The sequence below is a fragment of the Colobus angolensis genome, unplaced genomic scaffold (genome assembly GCF_000951035.1).
Source record: "Colobus angolensis palliatus isolate OR3802 unplaced genomic scaffold, Cang.pa_1.0 Scaffold324, whole genome shotgun sequence".
In the NCBI taxonomy this organism is placed as follows: Eukaryota; Metazoa; Chordata; class Mammalia; order Primates; family Cercopithecidae; genus Colobus; species Colobus angolensis.
The window spans coordinates 2,939,138-2,960,343 of NW_012116533.1; the positions used below are offsets into that span (position 1 = coordinate 2,939,138).

General features: G+C 40.8%; 1 protein-coding gene across 5 annotated transcripts in view; it reads right to left on the reverse strand.

Moving 5' to 3' along the window:
• Positions 1-9,311: 9,311 nt before the first annotated feature.
• DCX (doublecortin) overlaps positions 9,312-21,206 on the reverse strand; it is a 120,264-nt gene continuing 108,369 nt past the window's right edge. For 4 of the 5 annotated variants that reach the window (XM_011951696.1, XM_011951695.1, XM_011951697.1 and 1 more), the window contains exon 7: positions 9,312-17,264. In XM_011951696.1, the coding sequence (XP_011807086.1) occupies positions 17,208-17,264 (57 nt within the window). In that variant the 3' untranslated portion in view covers positions 9,312-17,207. The remainder of the gene's footprint in view (positions 17,265-21,206) is intronic. The other variant, XM_011951694.1, reaches the window with a different exon arrangement.

Genomic DNA, 21,206 nt, shown 5'->3' on the forward strand with positions numbered 1-21,206 from the left:
TAACTTACAGAGCTGGAACAAGCTGTCCACACCTTTCTCCTTCTCATTGACAGCCTTCATCCAGTACCTCTGAGAACGCACATTCCATGGACACACGCAAAATAAACTAAGAATATCCATTGGGTATAAGCAAAGAAGGAGGGGCCCTGCAGGCTAGAGAGTGAGGAAGAAGGTTTGAAGGAGCCTGGTTAGAGAATCATTCTCACTCTTCCCATTGAAAAAGCTTTCTGCAGGAGGTTTAGGGGGAGAGCTCAGGAAAACTTAAGGGAGAGGGGGCCTGAGGCTTCTGGAGAGAAAAGGGATTTCCAGAAACATTGATCCTAGTCTACATTTTGAAATAAATTTTTAATTTAATGGTGATAAAATACACATAAGATAAAATTTACTGTCTTAACTATTTTTAAGTATACAGTTCAGTAATGTTAAGTATATTCACATTATTGTGAAACAAATCTGCAGAACTTTTTCGTTTTGCAAAACTGAAACACTGTATTCATTAAATAACTCCACATTTTCCCCTCCCCTCTGCCTCTGGTAGCTGCCACTCTACTTTCTGTTTCTATGAGTTTTACTACTTTAAATACCTTATATATATAGAATATATAGTATTTGTCTTTTTGTGACCTGCTTATTTCACTTAGCATAATGACCTCAAGTTTCGTCCATGTTGTGGCATGTGTCAGAAATTCCTTCCTTTAAAAGGCTGAATAATATTCCATTGCATGTGTATATTATTACATTTTGTTTACCCATTCATCTATCAATAAACACTTGGGTTGATTCCACCTTTTGGCTATTGTGAATAATGTTGCGATGAGCATGGTTGTACAAATATCTCTTCGAGATCTTGCTTTCAATTCTTTAGGATGTACACCCAGAAGTGAGACTGCTGAATCATATGCTAATTCTATTTTTGATTTCTTGAGGAACCACCATACTATTTTCTATAGCAGCTGCACCATTTTGCATTCCTACCAACAGTGCACAAAGGCTCCAATTTCTCTATATGCTTATCAACATTTCTTATTTTCTGTTGTTTTTAAATTTTTAATTTTAATTTTTGTAGGTACATAGTAGGTATATATATTTATGGGGTACATGAGATGTTTTGATGCATGCATGCAATGCATAATAATCACATCAGGGTAAACAGGGTATTCATCTCCTCAAGCATTTATCCTTTATGTTACAAACAATTGAATTATACTCTTAGTTACTTTTAAATGTACAATTATTATTGACTATGGTCACTCTATTGTGCTATCACACACTTTTTTTGATAATTGCTTTCCTAATGGATATAAGCTAATATCTCATTTGGTTTTTGATTTGCGTTTTCCTAATGACTATGGATATTAAACATCTTTCCATGTACTTGTTGGCAATTTGTATATCTACTTTGGAGAAATGTCTGTTCTAGTTGTTTGCCCATTTTTGATAAGATTATTTGTTTTGTTACTGGATTTCAGAATTCTTTATATGTTCTGGATATTAATCCCTTATCTAATATATGGTTCATAAATATTTCTCTCATTCCATAGGTTACCTGTTCAGTCTGTTGATTGTGTCTTATGGTGCTCTAGCCTACATTTAAAATATTTTTAATTGGTAAAATACAAGTTGTATATATTTATGGTGTACAATAAGTTTTGAAATGTGTATACATTGTGGAATTGTGAAATCAGTGAAACCAAACTAATTATCACATGCATTATCTCTCACGCTTACTTTTTTGTGTATAGTGGAAACACCAACACCAGCCCACATTTTTTAAAATTATACTTTAACTTCTGGGGTACACATGCACAACATGCAGGTTTGTTACATAAGTATACATGTGCCGTGTTGGTTTGCTGCACCCATCAACTCATCATTTACATTAGGTATTTCTCCTAATGCTCTCCCTCCCTTGCCCCCCACCACCCCCGACAGGCCTGGGTGTGTGATATTCTCTTCTCTGTGTCCATTTGTTCTCATTGTTCAACTCCCACTTATGAGTGAGAACATGCACCAGCCCACATTTTTAAAGACAGGAAAAATGTGCTAAAATGAAGAACAAATCCAGCAAGAATGATGCTCCTACGCCAGGGGCCAGGTTAGATGATTTCTCCAAGTCCTTTGGAATCGATGTTCTTGAGTTCCAGCCCCCCTAGTGATGCTCCTCCAGAGCCCCTCCAAAGCTTTTGGGGCACCACTTTTTCTTTACACTATTACCTCCAAGTTGCTTCTACAGAGAATGGGCCCCTTTCTAAGTAACCTCTTTAACGCCTACAACTTTCTTGTTGCTTTCTCCATACGTATGCAATCTACCTTTTCAGACAACAGAATCTTCAGATAGCAGCCTCAAATCTATTTGTAACCCCTTTGCTGTTCCAGTTAGGGAAGAGGCTAAACTCTAATTTTATGGGAGCCATAATGGCAGGACTTAGACATATCAAAATTTTTGCAGAGGCAAGTTGGTCTAGTCTAAAGACTGCCAGACCATCACTTTCTTGCTATTCAACAGTTGACAGATCACTTCACCTCTCCAAGCTCCCATTTCCTGTCTGAAAACATGAGGATAACCCCACCCCATTCTGCTGGGGTTTGGTGAAGTTTGTTCAGGAGAAATTTTGTGTGGTGCCTGGCACACCGCAGGGGAGCTCAACTATTGGTAAGTCCTTCCACTGGGTCTGGACTTTTCAGCCAGAGCAAAGCATGCCCAACCAAAGTCCACCATGACACCAGCCCCAAATGCATGACTTATCTCTTGTTCTTGTGTCCCTCCGGTCCAGTCTCCACAAGGTTACAGCAAGAGTGATCTATTTACAACTTTTATCTGCTCATCACACTCTCCTGCTTAAAACTCTTTAATGACTCTCTGAGTGCTCTTCGGGGGAAATTCAAGCTTCTATTTTTTTTTTCTTTTATTATTATTATACTTTAAGTTCTAGGGTACATGTGCATAACGTGCAGGTTTGTTACATATGTATACTTGTGCCATGTTGGTGTGCTGCACCCATCAACTCGTCAGCACCCATCAACTAGTCATTTACATCAGGTATAACTCCCAATGCAATCCCTCCCCCCTCCCCCCTCCCCATGATAGGCCCCGGTGTGTGATGTTCCCCTTCCCGAGTCCAAGTGATCTCATTGTTCAGTTCCCACCTATGAGTGAGAACATGTGGTGTATATGTGGCTAAAAGACCCCATGTCGTGGCCTCTGTCTTTCTCTCTCATGTCATCTCTCACCACCTCTCCACCATAACGCTCCATACTTCAACCACATCGGACTTCTTTCAGTTGCTTCAACAAACGGTCCTGCTTTTTTCAGGGCCTTCACATGTTCATTTACCCTCATCTGGAACAGCTAACTTTTACTCACCTTTAAGTTCAGTTAATATGGGCCGGGCGCGGTGGCTCACGCCTGTAATCCCAGCACTTTGGGAGGCCGAGGTGGGTGGATCACGAGGTCAGGAGATCGAGACCATCCTGGCTAACACAGTGAAACCCCGTCTCTACTAAAATTACAAAAAATTAACCGGGTGTTGTGGCAGGCGCCTGTAGTCCCAGCTACTTGGGAGGCTGAGGCAGGAGAATGGCATGAACCCAGGAGATGGAGTTTGCAGTGAGCGAGATCAGGCCACTGCACTCCAGCCTGGGCAACAAAGTGAGACTCCGTCTTAAAAAAAAAAAAAAAAAAAAAAAAGTTCACTTAATATGTCACTTCCTCTGGGAAGGCTTTCTTAACATCCCTCAGGTTGAATTAGGTGTGCCATGGGGCCATTCTATGCTTCCTCATGTCACAGCACTGGGCATACTGTGTATAATTACAGTCTACCTTAGCTATATTTGGAGCTCTGTGAGGTGAAGAGCCATGTCTATTTATCCCCTAGAGCCTAGCACAGCACCTGGCACATAGTATGTCGCATATGCGTCAAAAAATGAGTACTATTTTGCCTTTCCAACATTGTCTACATGCCACTCACTCCCCCACACTCTACATCTTAGGCTCTTCTACCTCACTAGAAGTCTTTCTGATCTCCAGACACGTTGGGCATGGATCATACCTCTTTAACTTTGTTCATATGGTCTTTCTGGCTGGAAGGCTCTTGTTCTTCCCTCTTCCCCTCTGCGCCTCCCCTCTTCGCCTAACAAACTCCAACTTATTTAAGCCTCAGCTCAAGTTTCACCTCCTCAGTGAAGCCTGTGCTTGAAGGGAAGTATTAAAATAAAGATTTATTCTAGGCAGGATAATTCTTAGCTCATTCTTCATCATTAATGCTTTATTATACCAAGTCCAATATCTAGCAGCCTTCATCACCCCACCCTAGCAGTTAGACTGCCCCTCCTCTGGGCTCTCCCAGCTCCTTACAACACCTCCATCATAGCACTTCCTCAATGCTTTGGGGGATAGATTTTGTTTGTTTAGTTTATGTTTTTCTCCTGAATGAGGTAGGAGGACATTTCATGTCCCTACCCACTCCCCACCCCCTGTCGGCCCCTTGTAAGGGGACCTTAGTCTCATTTCTTCAATTAAAACAAAACATAAATTCTGTTCCCTCCCCCCAACCCTTTGTCTTTTTTTTTTTTTTATTTTCTGCCAGTGTGCCCACTCATTACTGAGACAAGCCAGGGCTGCTTCTCTTTCATGAAGCATCATTTTTTTCCAATTAGCCTTTGATTGGAAACAGTACCATTGCAGCTGGATTGCTTTTAATGCCTGCTGGTGATGGGCTGCCTGGTCATATGGAAAGAGTACTGGCCCGTGGAAGCCCATCTCTGCCTCTGACCAAGGGTCTGAATGTGAGAAACTTCCTTTCCTTCCCTGGGTCTCAGTTTACTCTTTTTGTGAACAATGAGGAACTTGAACTTAGTGTTTTGCTATTTTAAAGTGTGGTCCACAGACCAGGGGCATGAGGTACCAGTGGGCAGCTTGTAAAAACACAGAGTCTGGGCCCCACACCAAATCTCCAGATCAGACTCTGCATTTTGGCAAGATCCCCAGGTGATTCTATCCACAACAAAGTTTGGAAAGCTCTGTAAGCTTCGCAGTTGAAAGATTCACTGAGGCTCTTGTTAAATATGCAGCTTCCCAGGCCACTGTCCTGGAGACTCTAATGAAGTGGAACTGGGATGGGGTCCCTGTGACTCACATCCCCAGAGAACTTTGTGAAACGTTAGGTAAGTGATTGATAAAGGCCCTTCCACCTTTGACATTCTGCAATTCTATATGCACTTGTTCATTACCAAGGATAGTAAATAGTGATACCTAATTCAGAATTCTGGGACTTACCCCTCTTTCCATCAGGGTAAATATTTTTTAAATCATCCAGGGCTGTGCCAGTGGGGAAAAGGAAGAGGGATTACAACAAATCAAGCCAAGTCTTCTTGACTGGAGAGAATCAGCACCTCTGGGATTCAAAGAGAAATTAAATTATCTACTTAGTCCAGCCTCTCTCTCTCTGAAGCATTCAAGCTTGATATAATCAGACGATCTGAAAGACCTTCTTGGGTATCGAAAAGGGGATATTAGAAATGGAGGGTGCAACACCTGCCCCACACTGGCGATGGAATCCAGGAGAGGGGTTCCAAACAAGTTGACAAGGAAATCTGGAGAAAGCCTCTCCCTGAAAGGAATCCTATTTTCCAAGCCCTCAGTGTGGATGCGTGGCCTGAAAAGGGGTGTTTTCTGATTTGTGAGTGTATTTATATAAATTATATATATAATTATATGCTTAACAAATCACCTTTATTTGGAAAAGAAAAAAAAATACATAATTTGCATAAGATCAGGACTGCCCTGGAAAGTTCAGGATAGAAAGTTGCCAGTTTTTCTCCATGTTTGGGTTTGCTTTTCTTATAAATATGCCGTAAGTTCCATTGCTGGTAGGTTTATGGCAACATCTGAGATTTAGACAGGTGGAGAGAATGTGAAAGGGCATTCAGAGGGTATTTTTCTAGGCAGGGAAAGAAGGGTAGGCTCTGTCAGCAAGAGTGAAGTGTGAATGAGCATTGCATAGCGACAGCTGAAGTCAGGGGAGGAGGTGCATGAGAAGCTACTGGGCTGTCCAGAGCAGAGGCCCAGGTCTGGGAACAGGGGACGCTCAGGCCGAGTTGCTCAAGTCAGGGCTTTCTCTTCTTCCCATTTCCTCCCTACATCCAATCTGTACATCAGATTCTGACAATTCTATATGGACAACTTTTCACTCTTATTCCTCCTCTCTACCACCACTGCTCTGGCCTTAATTCAGAATCTGCTTTTGTCTCTATCTGGACAGCTTGCAACAGCTGTGAAGACCCTTTCCAGAGTGTCTTTACTGGTACAAGTTTCTTCTCAAGCTTGAAAAGGCTGTCTTTCTCTACAGAAACTAAGTATATAGAGACCTTACTGAAATAAGCAATCTCTTGCATCTTTTTTTTCTCTTGGGAGAGATGCAAACTCTAACCCAAATGGCCAAAGAGATCATATATGCTGCTTAAATTCTCACTGAGTCCTCACTGAAAAGGAAGTGGAATTCACAAGAGCAGGGGGTTATCAAACTAGAGAGGGTCTCAGATGCCTCATGGAGAGCTTGTTAACATGAGAATTGCTGAACCCCACCCGCAGAGTTTCTGATCCAGTATATGTGGGTGGGGCAGTGGTGTGTGTGGTCAAGGATATGCATTTCTGACAAGTTCCTAGGTGGGGCTAAAGCACTGCTCACACTGTGTGGACCAGGGGAGGACAAAGGAAGAGAGGCTGAGGAAGGGAAGAGGCAAAGTTGAGGGAAGAGAAAAGGGAGATGGAGACAGAACTGAATGCTTTCAGGAGGAACTTCCTTCAAATACCAAACACCTTTTTTCTTATAACTCAACCCCTAGTGGTTTCTCCATTTCCCCATTTCTTTTAGTATAAACCAGTGCTTGCTAAACTTATTAACCTCACAGATTATGAGAATTAAAAAAAGAAAAGAAAGAAATATAGATTTTATTTGAGGCCCCTCCTAGGATTAGTCACGTTAAATTTTGCCTAGTTAGGACATTCAAAAACAAATACATACCTATCTTCTACCATGACCAAAACTTCATATAAGGAAGGACATTTTTAATAACCAAAAGTAAAATGTTATGATCTCAAAACTAAAGATAGTTATTTAAATGAAGTACATTTACTTCTATGAAAAAAGCATACTACATTGTCCTTAGTTTTCTCTTTATACCACAGCCTGGTGAAAACTTTATTACAGACTACCATTGGCTGCTGTACCAGCATTTGGGAACCACTGATCTAAACCACCCAAATTGTAATTCTTAGACTACTGCACTTGTGTTTTCCTGCCAGAACCATGTGTATTGGCTCTGTAACTTTGCCACCTCAGGTAATCATCAGTTCTCAGAGAGACTCTTGCTTTTTGGGACACCTTTCATGCTATTGCCTCTATTTAGATTGCTCACTGCCCACCTGAAAGTTCTTAATCTGTTTTCAAATGCTGCCAGCTCCATGAAGTTTTTCTGAACCTCATGATCCTGGAGCAATCATTAATCTATCACTGGTGTTCCCACAGCACTTGCTCCTTTGCACTGGACTCATTTATTTACAGGTCTGTCTTCACTAGGCTAGAACTCCTGGAGGCCTAGGTCCAAAGACTAGCAATTGGCAGGGTACCTAGAACATAGTGCTGTAGAGATGTCTTAATGAAAACCATGAAGAGGAGTTGGACTTGGTTTAATGATCAGAGAAATGAGACAATCGCAATGATTTTTATTGTAGTAAAAAACATAACATTAAATTTACCATCTTCACCATTTTTAAGTGTACAGTTCAGTTGTGTCAAGTATATTCACATTGTTGTGCGACAGATCTCTAGAACTTTTCCATCCTGCAACACTAAAACTCTATACTCACTAAATACTACTTCTCCCTTTACCCTCCCCAAGCTCTTGGTAACCACCTTTCTACTTTCTGCTTTTATGATTTTCACTATATTAGTTACTTCATATGAGCAGAATCTTATGGTATTTGTCCTTTTGTGACCAAAATGATCTTCTAGAAAGATTTTACTTGCAGGGGACTTCAGGATAGACCAAGGTGGACGAAAAGGACATCATGAGTAATCAGGGACAAGGAGAACCTGATGGTAGTGGGGATAAATCTGTCAGCAAGAGGCCTAGCCAGTCTGATTGTTGTATCCAACTTTTCTTTGGATTAGAAACACCAAGAAGTCCCATTTCCATCTACTTTCTTTGTCTCCACCAGAGTGATGGCCATGGAGCCAGTTGGTAAAATACTGCTTAGATGAAGAATCCATAATCATCTTGGTCCTTGGGAGTGCCTAGGGGAAGCTGACATCATTGCTTCTCTGAACACAGGTCAGCTGAGAGCTGCAGAGTTGGCCCTCACATAATTGTGATGTTGCTCAAACTGTTTCCTAGAATCTCAGCCTCTTGTGTTTGTTTGGTTTTCTGTTTGTTTGTTTTGAGATGGAGTCTCGCTCTGTCACTCAGGCTGGTGTGCAGTGGCACCGACTCGGCTCACTGCAACCTCCGCCTCCTGGGTTCAAGTGATTCTCCTGCTTCAGCCTTCCGAGTAGCTGAGACTACAGGTGTGCACCACCACACCCAGCTAATTTTTATATTTTTAGTAGAGATGGGGTTTCACCATGATGGCCAGGCTCGTCTCAAACTCCTGACATCAGATGATCTGCTTGCCTTGGCCTCCCAAAGTGCTGGGATTACAGGCGTGAGCCACCGCACCCAGCCTCAGCCTCCTGTTTTTTATGTCCTTTTCTCCTTCCCTCTCCGTCAACCTCTTCCCAAGCCCAGTGCTTTGTGTTCTTTATCTCATTAAAACCTGATCTGAGAAACAACAGTCATTTATGTCTGAGGGTAAATAAGATAGTTATGTGTTTCTTCTCACAGAGAGTAGCTGCACCATCAGCCTATTGAAGAAGAATAGTCACACTGTTAAAGAAATTGCAAGCAACAGGTAGAGGTATTTTGGAAGACATGGAGTCTTTCTTGGACCTCTGAAAACATGGTACTAGAAGTCACCACCTGATGACACAGGCTGACATTGGCCAAAGCATCTTATGCATAAAAGGAGGTCACTTTATTCCTGTTCAACTATAGAGGGAGATCTGAGATCTTATTTTTTGTAAATGTGCTGTACCGATAATTATGGTGTTTCTACCATACATTAACTGTCAGCTTCCTCATGTATAAAATTAAGAGTTTGGACAAAATAATGTCTAAGTTTCCTGCCAGCTTGGACATTTTGTGGTTATATGATTATTGGTTCAATGTTTTTTGTTTTTGTTTTTGTTTTTTAAAAAAAGAATGTCAGCCAGAAATATTGAAATCAAATTTTATTTTTGGAAAATGACATTACACACATCTTGCAAATGTACACAGAAATGAGAATGCGATGAAGAACAGAGCTTGAGAGCCAAAATGATTGCAAGAGCAGCTCTTTGGCTGCCCGGTATTGAATGCTGCGAATCTTTAGCACTCACAGTTCACAGCACCTTACACACATGGCGAACTTCTCTAGACAACCTTGAAGTCCTCTGACCCAAGAAAGCCCTCACTGAATTGCGGAGGGGGTAGGGGAAGAGGGATGTTGCAGGCACAGGAGATGAAAAGGGTCTGCTCCAGCTGATTTATGGGGGCCTCACCAAACCTACCAGTCCAAGTGGGGTCAGCAAACCAAAAAGGAGAATGCCTCTTGAAATACTGCTTTTGAATCACAATCTCAGAGTAGATTAGGTATTGCCTGGGACACTGATAGTAATGCATTTGAACTCATGCCCTTGTTTTTTTTCTGGCTATAACTATTCTAAATAGGTGGCTACAATTCTTAAATATCTATTGTATTTCTCTCATTTTTTTCTTTTTTTTCAAATAATTATTGGTCATTGGTCAAGCAGAGTCTTCTGAGGTCTCTAAGTACCTCAAAACAGCTGCAGGGATAAGAGACATCACTGCCTACTGTCTTTGAATTACGTGTGATTCTGAAAACTGTTCAATCCTGAAATGTAATCAAATGGCCAAATACAACCCCAATTTACCACTGATTTTTACGTAAAGTTGAGTCTTTGATCACAATGCCACTCCTTAAGAAATGATCAATAACTACTGAGAGATGGTTGAGAAATGCCTTTTCCCCACATTTTGATTTGTTTGTTGTTTGCTGACTTTACTTGGCTAGAATTATTGGGCCTCAAATCAGATATTTACAACTGTAAGACACCTGGGAGCAGGAAAAGGGAGAGGGCAAGGGGGGTGGGGAAAAGGACTACAAAGAAGAATATATTCTTTTCAGAGGTTAAAATGAGTTATTTAAGAAATGTGATGTACAATATCATGCATTTACTCTCCAAAACTAGTCACTAGCAAGCTAACACCTCTAACACTACAACCACCAATTACAGCTGTTTTGCTACAGTTACTCAATTCTAACTACAGCTATAGGGCAGAAAGGGTGGGCTGTTTCCATTTTAAACTTTCTCCCTTTGAAAATGGCCATAAAAGCATTTTCTGTACAAGTTTAATGGCACAAAAAGGTGATCAAAAACATTTTAAAGAACTTACCACACATGGGAAATGCAAAATTCAATCAAAACATGCATTAGTTGTATACAAGTCATAAGGGATCATTGGCTTCAAGCTGCAATATATTACAGGACCATACATTGGAGACATTTTGGCATAACCTCTTACTTGTTCAAACCCCTTTCGGATAACTTATAAAGAAAAGTCATTGTAAATTTTGGCATTCCATATGGTATTGCAAAGCAATGACATTTCCAAGGGCTTTGCACTCTGTTTAATAAATTAACACCTACAAGCTGGCTTCTTTAGGTCCACTAATTTCTCTTATATGGACTGTCTATTCAGTATCATGAACAGTTGGTGTCAAGAGTAAATGTTTAGGTGACTCTAGTAATAGAAGGAAAAAATACATTTCAATTAAGCAAATGTCTCTTTTTATAGTATAGATTTGTTAAATAATCTTTTCATTTAAATCAACTCCAATTGCCTACCAGTTTAGTTAAAACAACTCAACAGCAAGCCCCAAACAAGATTATTTATAGAGAGTTTAAAGTGTAATGGTAAAACTTTAAGCAATTACTCCCCCACCCCCATCTAGCCGAAACAAATGACAGGAGAAATTACCTGTGGTCCCTCATTATATTATATTGCAGCTTTAAAAATTATGGGCAAATCAAATAAAATCAATTATTAGTATTTAGCTGATATAAATCCATGGCTGGACTTTTTCTCTTCAGCTGATTATGTCTCTGAGCACGCTTCACTGCTCCACAAAATGGCAGACAAAAAGGAAACACAAAGTATTCTGTACAGCGCTTGGAAGGCAAAGACCTAAAGATACATGAGCTATAAGGAAACTGCTTGTAAAGATCTGTGGAGAGGGATTAAGAATGAAAATGGAGAAGAAGAAAGGGCCAGGATCAGGTTGATTCCCACCAACATACTTCTGATTGGACTGGGGTAGGACCAGCGCTGATTGAATCCGGAAATAATTTATCATCAGTCCCAAGGCAAAATCACAGGCTAAGAAGAGGCACATGCCCAATGTCTCAACAGGGAGGAAGGAAAAAGTACAAATAAATATAATAAGGGGAGAGAGAGAATTGCACAGGACAAAGGATGGATGTTTGTATTGTGGAAAGAGAGAATGATAACATAGAGTATAAACTGAGAATAGAGGAAACCAGACAGAGGAAGAAAAGTTAAAGAGACACACAAGAGGTAGAGTGGCAAAAAGCCATTGATTCCCTCAGGTTATTGAAAACTAGTAATAAGAAAGGCTAATGCCTTCAAGTCTTTGCCTTACTTACAAGGTGACTTCTGTTGTGCCATCTGACCTCTCCCAACTAACCTGCCCTTCTGATTAGGAGCAGAAAGATGCCTTAATTCCCAACTGGAATTCTGTACTCTCCTAGTCTCAGGCAACCAAGGTAAGAAAAAATCACCTCTGATTCCAGAAGATGTTGAAGCCAATAAACCAAGTGATAAAAAATTAGTCTTGTTGGCTGGGCATGGTGGCTCATGCCTGTAATCCCAGCACTTTCAGAGGCCAAGGTGGGCAGATAATTTGAGGCCAGGAGTTCAAGACCAGTCTGGCCAACATGATGAAACCCCATCTCTACTAAAAAAAAAAAAAGCCAGATTTGGTGGCATGTGCCTGTAATCCCAGCTACTCGGGAGACTGAGGCAGGAGAATTACTTCAATCTGGGAGGTGAAGGGTGAAGATTGCAGCGAGACAAGATTGTGCCACTGCACTCCACCCTAGGTGACAGAGGGAGACTCTGTCAAAAAAAAAAAAAATTGTTAGTCTTGTCAAATGATAGCCAACGTCACCCTAGCTAAGCCAAAGTGGGAGGTCTGCGTAGATCCTTAATAAGGAACAAGGCAGAAAGCAACACTAAGAGGCTGGGTGTAAAGACCATACTAGACTTTTGGAGATGAAAACAAATTCTGGGGACCAGGCTTTAGGAGAAAGGGAGGAAAGGCACCCTTCCTGAAGGGATAGATGGGGCAACATTCTCATGCTCCACCCCAGATGAACTCCAAAACACTTATTGTTCCCTTGGGAGAACAGTCTGGGACTTAAAGTCAAAGCCCTTGATTCAGTGAAGGCAATACATGAGTAAGGCCTGGAAATGGATCCAAGTGGCCCTATGTGGCCAAGGACAGGTTCCAATCACCTTTTAAAAAAACCAATGCCCTTTATTTCCATAGCAAACTGGACCACCATAAAAGAAGTTGTTCAAACCACACTGTCCCAGTGTTTCTATCTGGGGAAGTCTCTTGGCACAGATGTTTCTGAGGTGGGTTGATCTTTGGGAACATTCCCATGAGTGTCCTGGAGCTCATTTTGGGGATATAGGCATCCTGTTCTCCTGTCCTAGGGATATGGATTTTTAAAAAATAAAAGTCATTTAGAATCAAATGTGCAGGGTGATTGGGAGCATCTGTACCCAGAGTATTGAAGGGATTAGGAGCACAGACAAAATTTTGTTCGAGGTAAGCACCGATCACTGGTCTAGGACTTGGACTAGATGATTCAAAGAAGAATCTCAGGGTTCCTTGCCTTCTTCAAATAGCTACACATCCACTTTCAGGTTCCTTGGTTACTTGTGACTGGGGAGGAGAAGGAGGAAGGAAAGAGAAGCCCAGAAGGAGGACTCTTTGAACTGCACTAATAAATACCCCCTTAATCCCCAGGAAGAGCCTTGCGGCAAGGAAAACCACATGATTTTTACCCTTTTGCCCTGGTTTCTGCTGTGGAAGGCCACAGGAGCAGTGTACACAAGAAGATGGGAAGAGTGTATAGAGTACACAGCTTGCTATTTTGGTGCAAACACAGGAGCCAATATTTAACATCAACCAGGGTACATTTTTGTCACAAAGCCCCTTGCTTATACCTGGAAATTGTCCTCATCAGAGCAGGATGGCTTTGGGGACATTGTGGATGAGGGCAACCACAGCAAGACCAGGTTATTTTCTCTAGCTTGTCTCACTCCCATATGCTAAAAGAAATCATTGCCAGTGAATGGTAGCCACACTAGTTTTTTAAAATGTTGAAAAGCCATCTCAGAAAGTTAGGATGAACAAAGCTATTGTTCCACTCTTTCTCTACTCTGGAAACAAGAAACATTTCCCTCAGCCTGGAAAGACCAACCATTATGAGATGACACAAGGTGAACTGACAGTGAAAATCAGTCTTCCTCCATGCCATTTGGGCAAGGCAAGCATTCAGGGGGGCCTATTCAGAGGGCTCCTCAAGATGGAGCAGTGATCTCCTGAATCAGATGGACAAGGCCAGGGACCCCATTGCTCCTATTGGCCCTCAATGCCTCACTCTCTCCGAGGACATCTGCAACCCACGTGGATAGGAACCATGTGAATGCAGGGAAAAGGGGTTGTATTAGGTTGCTGGGTGGATTTCCCACTGACATCAGGGCAGCAGCATGTGGCTCCAAGATGCAACATGACCCTGGGAAATAACTCTCAGGGGCCTAGTGGAAGGCAATAGTGCTTAGGGGGAAAAGGCCCTAGAATAAGAGCCAGGAGGTGTGGGTTCTAATCCCAATCCTGCTCCAGCCAGCTGTGTGACCTTGGGGAAATTACTTTACCTCTGTGTCTCAGTTTCCTGGCCTGAAGAATGAGAAATTTGGAGTAGAGGAGTAGATGATGTGATCTTAAGGTTCCTTCCAGCTAGAAAACACTATGATTCAATCTAGGCTAATACTAAAGTCCATAAGGACACAAAGCAGTCATGCTAATGGCTATCCTTTCCAAAACAGTGAAGAGAAAAGGAACTTTTCTCTCAAATTACCCCTAGTTAACACTACTTATGAAGTTAGTTGTTCAGCCCAGCCCCAATATATACATTTTCCCCTTCTTTGTCCCTATTTCTATTTCTGTAGGGAAGAAAAATCAGGAGGTAGGAACAAGCAAGAGATGGATTGTATGTGTGTATGTGTGTGTGTGTGTGTGTGTGTGTGTGTGTGTATAAAAGGGAGGGAGAAGTATAGGGAGTGGTGGCAAATGCTTGCTGACTTGATGTTTGCTGACTGTGCAGAAATTAACACAATGGAACTTGAGTGGTAAAATTGGATTGGGTAAAATTGGGAGTGAATGACAGGGGTGGAGGAGCTCAGTTACAGACACACAAAAAAATTTGCCTTGAAAGTGGGCCAATTTAAAATGCAATTAATTATTGGAGACGAATTTTGGACTATGCCAAACCCCATCCCTTGCCCCCGCCAAAATGGCCATAAAGAAACACTTCCTTACACTCAATTAAAAGTAAGATGGAAAATGTACTACTGTTATTGAAGATTGTTGGTTCAAAGGTTATCCTAAAGAAAATATGTCTATTTAGTATTTTCTAGTAGTACATATACCGCAATCAAAGAAATGCTCAGAGAGCTAGTGTGAGGCCCAAGCATAAGAAAATCTGGATTCTTCCTCTGGTCCTGCTCTTTACCAGCCTCCATTTCCTCATCTTAAAATAAAGGTGTTGGACTAAATGAGACCTAAAGTGAGACTATGGGTGGAGTCACTGGGGGGCTCTGGCCTGAAGTTTAAAATCAGGCCTCCCACCATTCTTTATGCCCACACCCCCTAATCCAAGTATCACTTTTTCCCAATTAACTACAAAATGTTCTGGGAGGCACTAAGAAAACCCTGAGCTTCTAGAAAGAAATAGGGACTGAGTAAAATGAATTTATTAATGGTTTTGAATAGGTCTACAAATAAAGGAGAGGGGCAAAAAGAGAACCTCATCATTTGGGGTTCTTCAATGACCAGTTTCACCAGAAACCAGTAGTATCATCATCTCACTTCTCCTGAACCAAAAATGTTTCTGGTAGCTACAGACATCTGAAACTTGTCTAGGAGCATCTGAGCTACCCCTACCACCACTAGGTTCCCCCTACACAGTGCACATCAGCAGTGCCACCAAGTTGCCACCAATCCATTACAGGGGTGTCCTGTAGTATTTCCTAATTTTGAAGCAGCTGCAGATGCACACATATACACACATGTACCACCCCCTCCCACCACCACCACACACACACACAGCAAGCTCATTCCATTTAGAGTGGAGGAACAACTGCAAACCATTCAGTAGCCAAACAGCAGCTTGGCTTTGAATGCTGTGCCTTTCAAAATATCTGCACAATTACAAAGAAATAAGGAAATCTTCATATCTGCTAAAAGCAAACACAGAATTGGCATGCATGACCTTCACTTAAATTTAGTTGTTTTTGCCATTATGGGCTACAATTACAGAAAAAAAACCAGTATTATAAACCTGTATCTCAAAAGACTGAAAACTATTTCAAATGATCAGTCCTTAGTAAAGAGAAATCCTTTCTAATGTTAAAGACAAGTGAAAGATTTCTGTGTCTTCAGTATGAAATATTAGGATTATAGATAAAAAGAGTTGCTTAAAATATGCTGTAACATTTCATTTAAAATATAATTAGAATGTCTGGTCCACATTGAAATTATTAATGCAAGCATAACTGCTAAAAAGCTATCAAAAAACTGATTCTATTGAATTGGCCTCTGCTATTCATTTTGTTTTCTCCTGGAGGTTACTGTTTGGCAGTGACAGCATAATTTCTAAACTACATTATTATTCTGCTTTTTTTGGTAAATTTTCTTCATGTGTTTTTTAGACAAAAGAAAAATCACCAGTTTATAAAAAAGGAGCCCGAAGAGTTTGCTCCTGAAATACAGACATGAGTTTTTATAAAAAGGATATTGATTTCTTGCTATAAAAAGAGACTGAAAGGTGTCAGACCTGAAAACAAATTCTCACAGTGTTTTCAGTGTTGGCTGTTAACAAGGCATTCAACAGAACAGAGATAGATGGATACCATGCAGTTCATGTAATCATGTGGTATGTTAGACAGCCTCCTAGAGGAATCAGGTATATGAAGTCCCTTACTCCAAACTCTTATCAATTGCTTATTGATTCCAAATTGCCTCAGTGGAGAGATTGACCAGGAATTCACTGTGCTTTATAAATTCTTCCAAAATGTCTGCAGTATTTTCCAATTCTGCCTATTCTCTTAGCTAACCCAGCACCAGGATCCTAAGCATCTGGTGTCACAATTATAAGTTGTTAGTTATTTCTCCCCATTGACAGCCAGAATTGGTGCTGGACAACAAACCCAGGCCTCAATCAGGAGTGAAGAGTGAGGCTGGGGAGTTGCCTTGCTGTCCTTCCAGGGTCATTCACCATTCTTGAGATCCAGAGAAAAGGGGCACTTGTGTTTTGACAAAGTCATTCTTGGATCTGCCAATGAGTATTTTTCCCCACACAAACATGTTAAGTGCTGTATATGTAAACAGCCCTCTACAGAAGGAAGACTGTATGGGCAAAATGAGACAGGGCAAAAATAACGCAGGCACCTAAGCTTTCCATTGAAAGGTCACGGACTAGCACATTTTGTATCCCTGGAAGGTTGCCCCAAAGGATGGTTATCAATCTATCTCGCATAATTGGTAACTGTGGATCAGTGGCCCAGAGGAGAAATCACAGGAAAATAAACCCAACATATTAGAGTGTTTTTTTCAAAATAACAACAACAAAATAAAAACTTGAAAGCACCAATAGCCCTGTTGGACACTTGAGCAGAAGTACCCTACTACAATGATAGGTTTGGAGTTGTACTCTGGACTCTGAGCACTCTCCCCTCCTTTACATGGAATCGCCAAGCGAGTCCGAGTCATCCAAGGACAGAGGCAGGTACAGGTCCTATAAGAAGAGAAGAGACAAAGTTAATTCTCTTTTTCTTGATATCTTGAGCTCTGGAATGGCTGTTTTGTTTTTATTAATACTTTCTTTAATTTTTACAACGTAATAGTTATAGATTCACAGGAAGTTGAAAAAATGTACAGGGAGGTACCCTTGTACCAATGTACCCTTCAATCAATTTTCCCTAATGGTACCATTTTGCAGTTTAACATGCAATCATTTGTGTGTGGGGTGTGTATGTATGTGTGTATATAGTACTATGCAATTTTATCATGTGTGTATATTTGTGTGACCATCGCCACAGTCAAGATACAGAACTGTACCTTCAACACAAGGCTCCCTTGTGCTACCCCATTAGAGCTCCATCCAATCCTCCCCTCTTCCCTGAGCCCTGGCAACAAATAATCTGCTTCCTGTCTCTGTAATTTTGGAATTTCAAGAATATTATATGAATGAAACCATACAGTATATAACCATTTGGGATTGGCCATTTACATTCAGCATAGTTCCTCGGAGACTCGTGTAAACCATTGTATGTATCGATAATTTGCTCCTTTATATTGCTGAGTAGTATTCTATGGTGTAGATGTACCACAGTTTGTTTAGCCATTCACCTGCTGAAGCACACGTTGAATGATTCAAGTTTTGGGCTATTGCAAATAAAGCTGCTGTAAACATTCCTGTACTGTACATGTTTTTATGTGATCATACATTTTCATTTCTCTGAGACAGACACCCAGGACTAAAATTGCTGAGTCATATGGTAATTCCATTTTCAGTTTTGTAAGGAATGCCATATTGCTTTCCAGTGTGGCTATACCATTTACAGTCTCACCTCCTGCCAGCAAAGTATTACTAGTTCAGTTTCTCCACATTCTCTCCAGTATTTGATGTTTTTACCATTTTTCATTTTAGCCATTCTTGTGGATTTGTATTGACATCACATTGTGGTTATAATTTGCATTACCCTGATGGCTAATGATGTTTAACATCCTTTCATGTGCTTAGTTTTCATCTATATTTCTTCCTCAATTAAATGTTTCTTCATGATTTTATTCATTTCTGAATTAGATTTTTTCTTACTGCTAAGTTTTAACAGTTATTTTATATTCTCCAAGTAAGCCTTTAATTAGATATTGGGTTGCAAATATTTTCTCCCAGTCTATATCTTGTCTTTTTACACCTTCACACCTTTTGCATGGTCTTTGGCAGAGCAAACATTTTTAATTTTGGAGGTCAAATTTACCCAATTTATCAGTTTTTATTTTATGGATTTTACTTTTGTTGTCAAGTCTAAGAATTCTTTGCTTATAATCCATTTTTAATTTTTGCGTATGATACGAGGTTTAGGTCAAGAAACTTTTTTTTTCTTTTTTTTTTTTTCTTTTTGACAGAGTCCCTCTTTGTCACCCAGGATGGAGTGCAGTGGTGTGATCTCCACTCACTGAAACCTCTGCCGCCTGGGCTCAAGCGATTCTCCTACCTCAGCCTCCCGAGTAGCCGGGTTTACAGGTGCCCACCACCATGCCCGGTTAATTTGTGTATTTTTAGTATTTTCACCATGTTGGCCAGGCTGGTTTCGAACTCTTGACCTCAAGTGATCCTCCACTTCGGCCTCCGAAAATGCTGGGATTACAGACATGATCCACTGCACCCGGCCATGACACTTTTTTTTGCCTATGAATATTCAACTGCTCCAGCAGCATTATTGAAGAGACTGTCTTTCCTCCATTGACTGACATTTGCACCCCTGTCAAAATCAGTTGTGAATATATATGTAGTTTCATTTCAATCTTCCAGAGAACTTTCAGGCCCTGAATAAATGATAGCTGGGAAAATGTACCACATTTACCTACTTCCAACTTATTTTCTGATGCTTCCAGGAGTTGGGATTCCTGGCTGCAATACTGCCTCAAGCCTTATGTCTGTCTTGAGGAGATGGAGGGCCGGAGATGACATGGCACTGACTTTTTCCCATTCTCCAAGGGCTTTATTTGAAGATCCTTGTGATTCCTCTTGGACTCCATCCATGGTATAAATCACTGGTTTTTAACTCTGTCCCTCTCTCTCTCTCTTCTTTCCTCCCTCTCTCTCCCTTTAAATCCTCTATTCAAATGAAATATTGCTTGGAAGCCCAATACATGGAACAGGTAAAAGTGTAGTTGTTCTAGTTGTACCAGAGGTGTGGGAGGCAAAATCTCACCCACTTCTGTCTTTCTCACCTTTCCCAAATGGAACACAATTTGAAAACCACATTTTTTCATACATGTTGTCGGTAAGATACCAAAGAAAACTGGAAAATATAGAATCAATTCTGTGGCACCCCCACCCCCACCACCTTGCCACTGCTTTTGTATCATAAGGACAAGAACTTCAGTAGAGGATTGTTCAAGAAAATTGGAGAACACAGTTTCTCCTTGAGGTAGAGAAAAGAGTGGAAATGAGGAAGAGAGACAAGAGTGGGGAGGAGAAGGGCTTATTTATGTAACATTGAGAATTTATCTAACATTGAAAATGCTTTTTGCTGAGAAAGAAGTGACAGGAAAACTTGTAGGCACCTTATAATGGAAAGAGGAGTAAAGCATATTCAGAAACCCAAGGTTTAACCCTGGCCAATTAATGCTATGACATAGAACAAATCTTTGAATATTGGTTTCTTTATCAGTGAATAATCTGTAAGGTTTCTTCCAGCTCTGAGACTATAATTTGGGAGTCCTAAAGGAATATTGAATGATTAAGAAACACAACAAAGGCAACTACAGCAAATAGACTCAGTTCTCAGTTCTCATCAACGTACCATCCCTTCACTGTAAGCCAGGGGTTGGCAAAATTTTCTGTAAAAGATTAGATAGTAACTATTTTAGGTTTTCTTTGCAGGTCACATATGGTCTCTGTCACACATTCCTCATTGTTTGAGGTTTGCTCTTTTACAAAAACTTAAATACGTAAAAAAAAAAAAAAAAAAAAAAAAAAAAAAAAACATTTTAGATGGGGTGGGTCATCCATGCAAATATAACCAAGACACAGACAGAATTTGGCATCCCTGTTCTAAACTACCAAACAAAAGTTTCTTAGAAAACTGATAAACAGGTAGGATGTACAATGTCAAGAAAATACTAGAAATGCAACGAATACATGTAAAATGGAATTGAGGCAAAGTGGCATACAATGGAGTTGTATCTCTGAAGGGATTAATTCTGAAGTACTGGAGTAAAGTGAACATAGTCAAAAGTATTTTTGAGTTCTGGACTTCTAGAGAGGTGGCATAAGCCCCTCTGAAAATCTGTTCCTCAACAAATGCAGTAACACTGACAAAACTGTCAAAATGAACTTTTTCAGGACTCTAAAAATCAATCAAAAGCTTGCAACAGTCCAAATAGTATTGAAAAAACACTGATGAATCTTGTAAAAATACTAAGATGTTTGGTGTTTCAACTTGCCCTATTTCCATTTTCCCTCTTCCCAGCTCCATGGTAGCCTTGAAAACCAACAGTCACAACTACTCTACCTGTGAAAAACAGCAATCTAGTAGTTACTAGAGGATGCAGTTGGGGGTTTGGAGCTCCCCATATAACTCATTCCCAGAGAATTGTTACTCTTTGACCTGTGGGTTAGCTCCCTGGAAACTTCCATTTGCCAGGTTCTTTTTTTAACCTGACTCAGAGCACACTTGCTGTGAACAGCCTTTTCAGGGGGCATTGATCAGTTGCAATTGTTTAAAAATCGCAGCCGTAGGAGGAAGAGGGCAAAAGTTGGGGCAAATCAAGCTGCTGAAAACCTTGAAAGGAAAAAGTCATAGAATTATGTGCCTATAAGGATCTTTGAAAAGCTCAGGGCCGGGCGCGGTAGCTCAAGCCTCTAATCCCAGCACTTTGGGAGGCCGAGACGGGCGGATCACGAGGTCAGGAGATCGAGACCATCCTGGCTAGCACGGTGAAACCC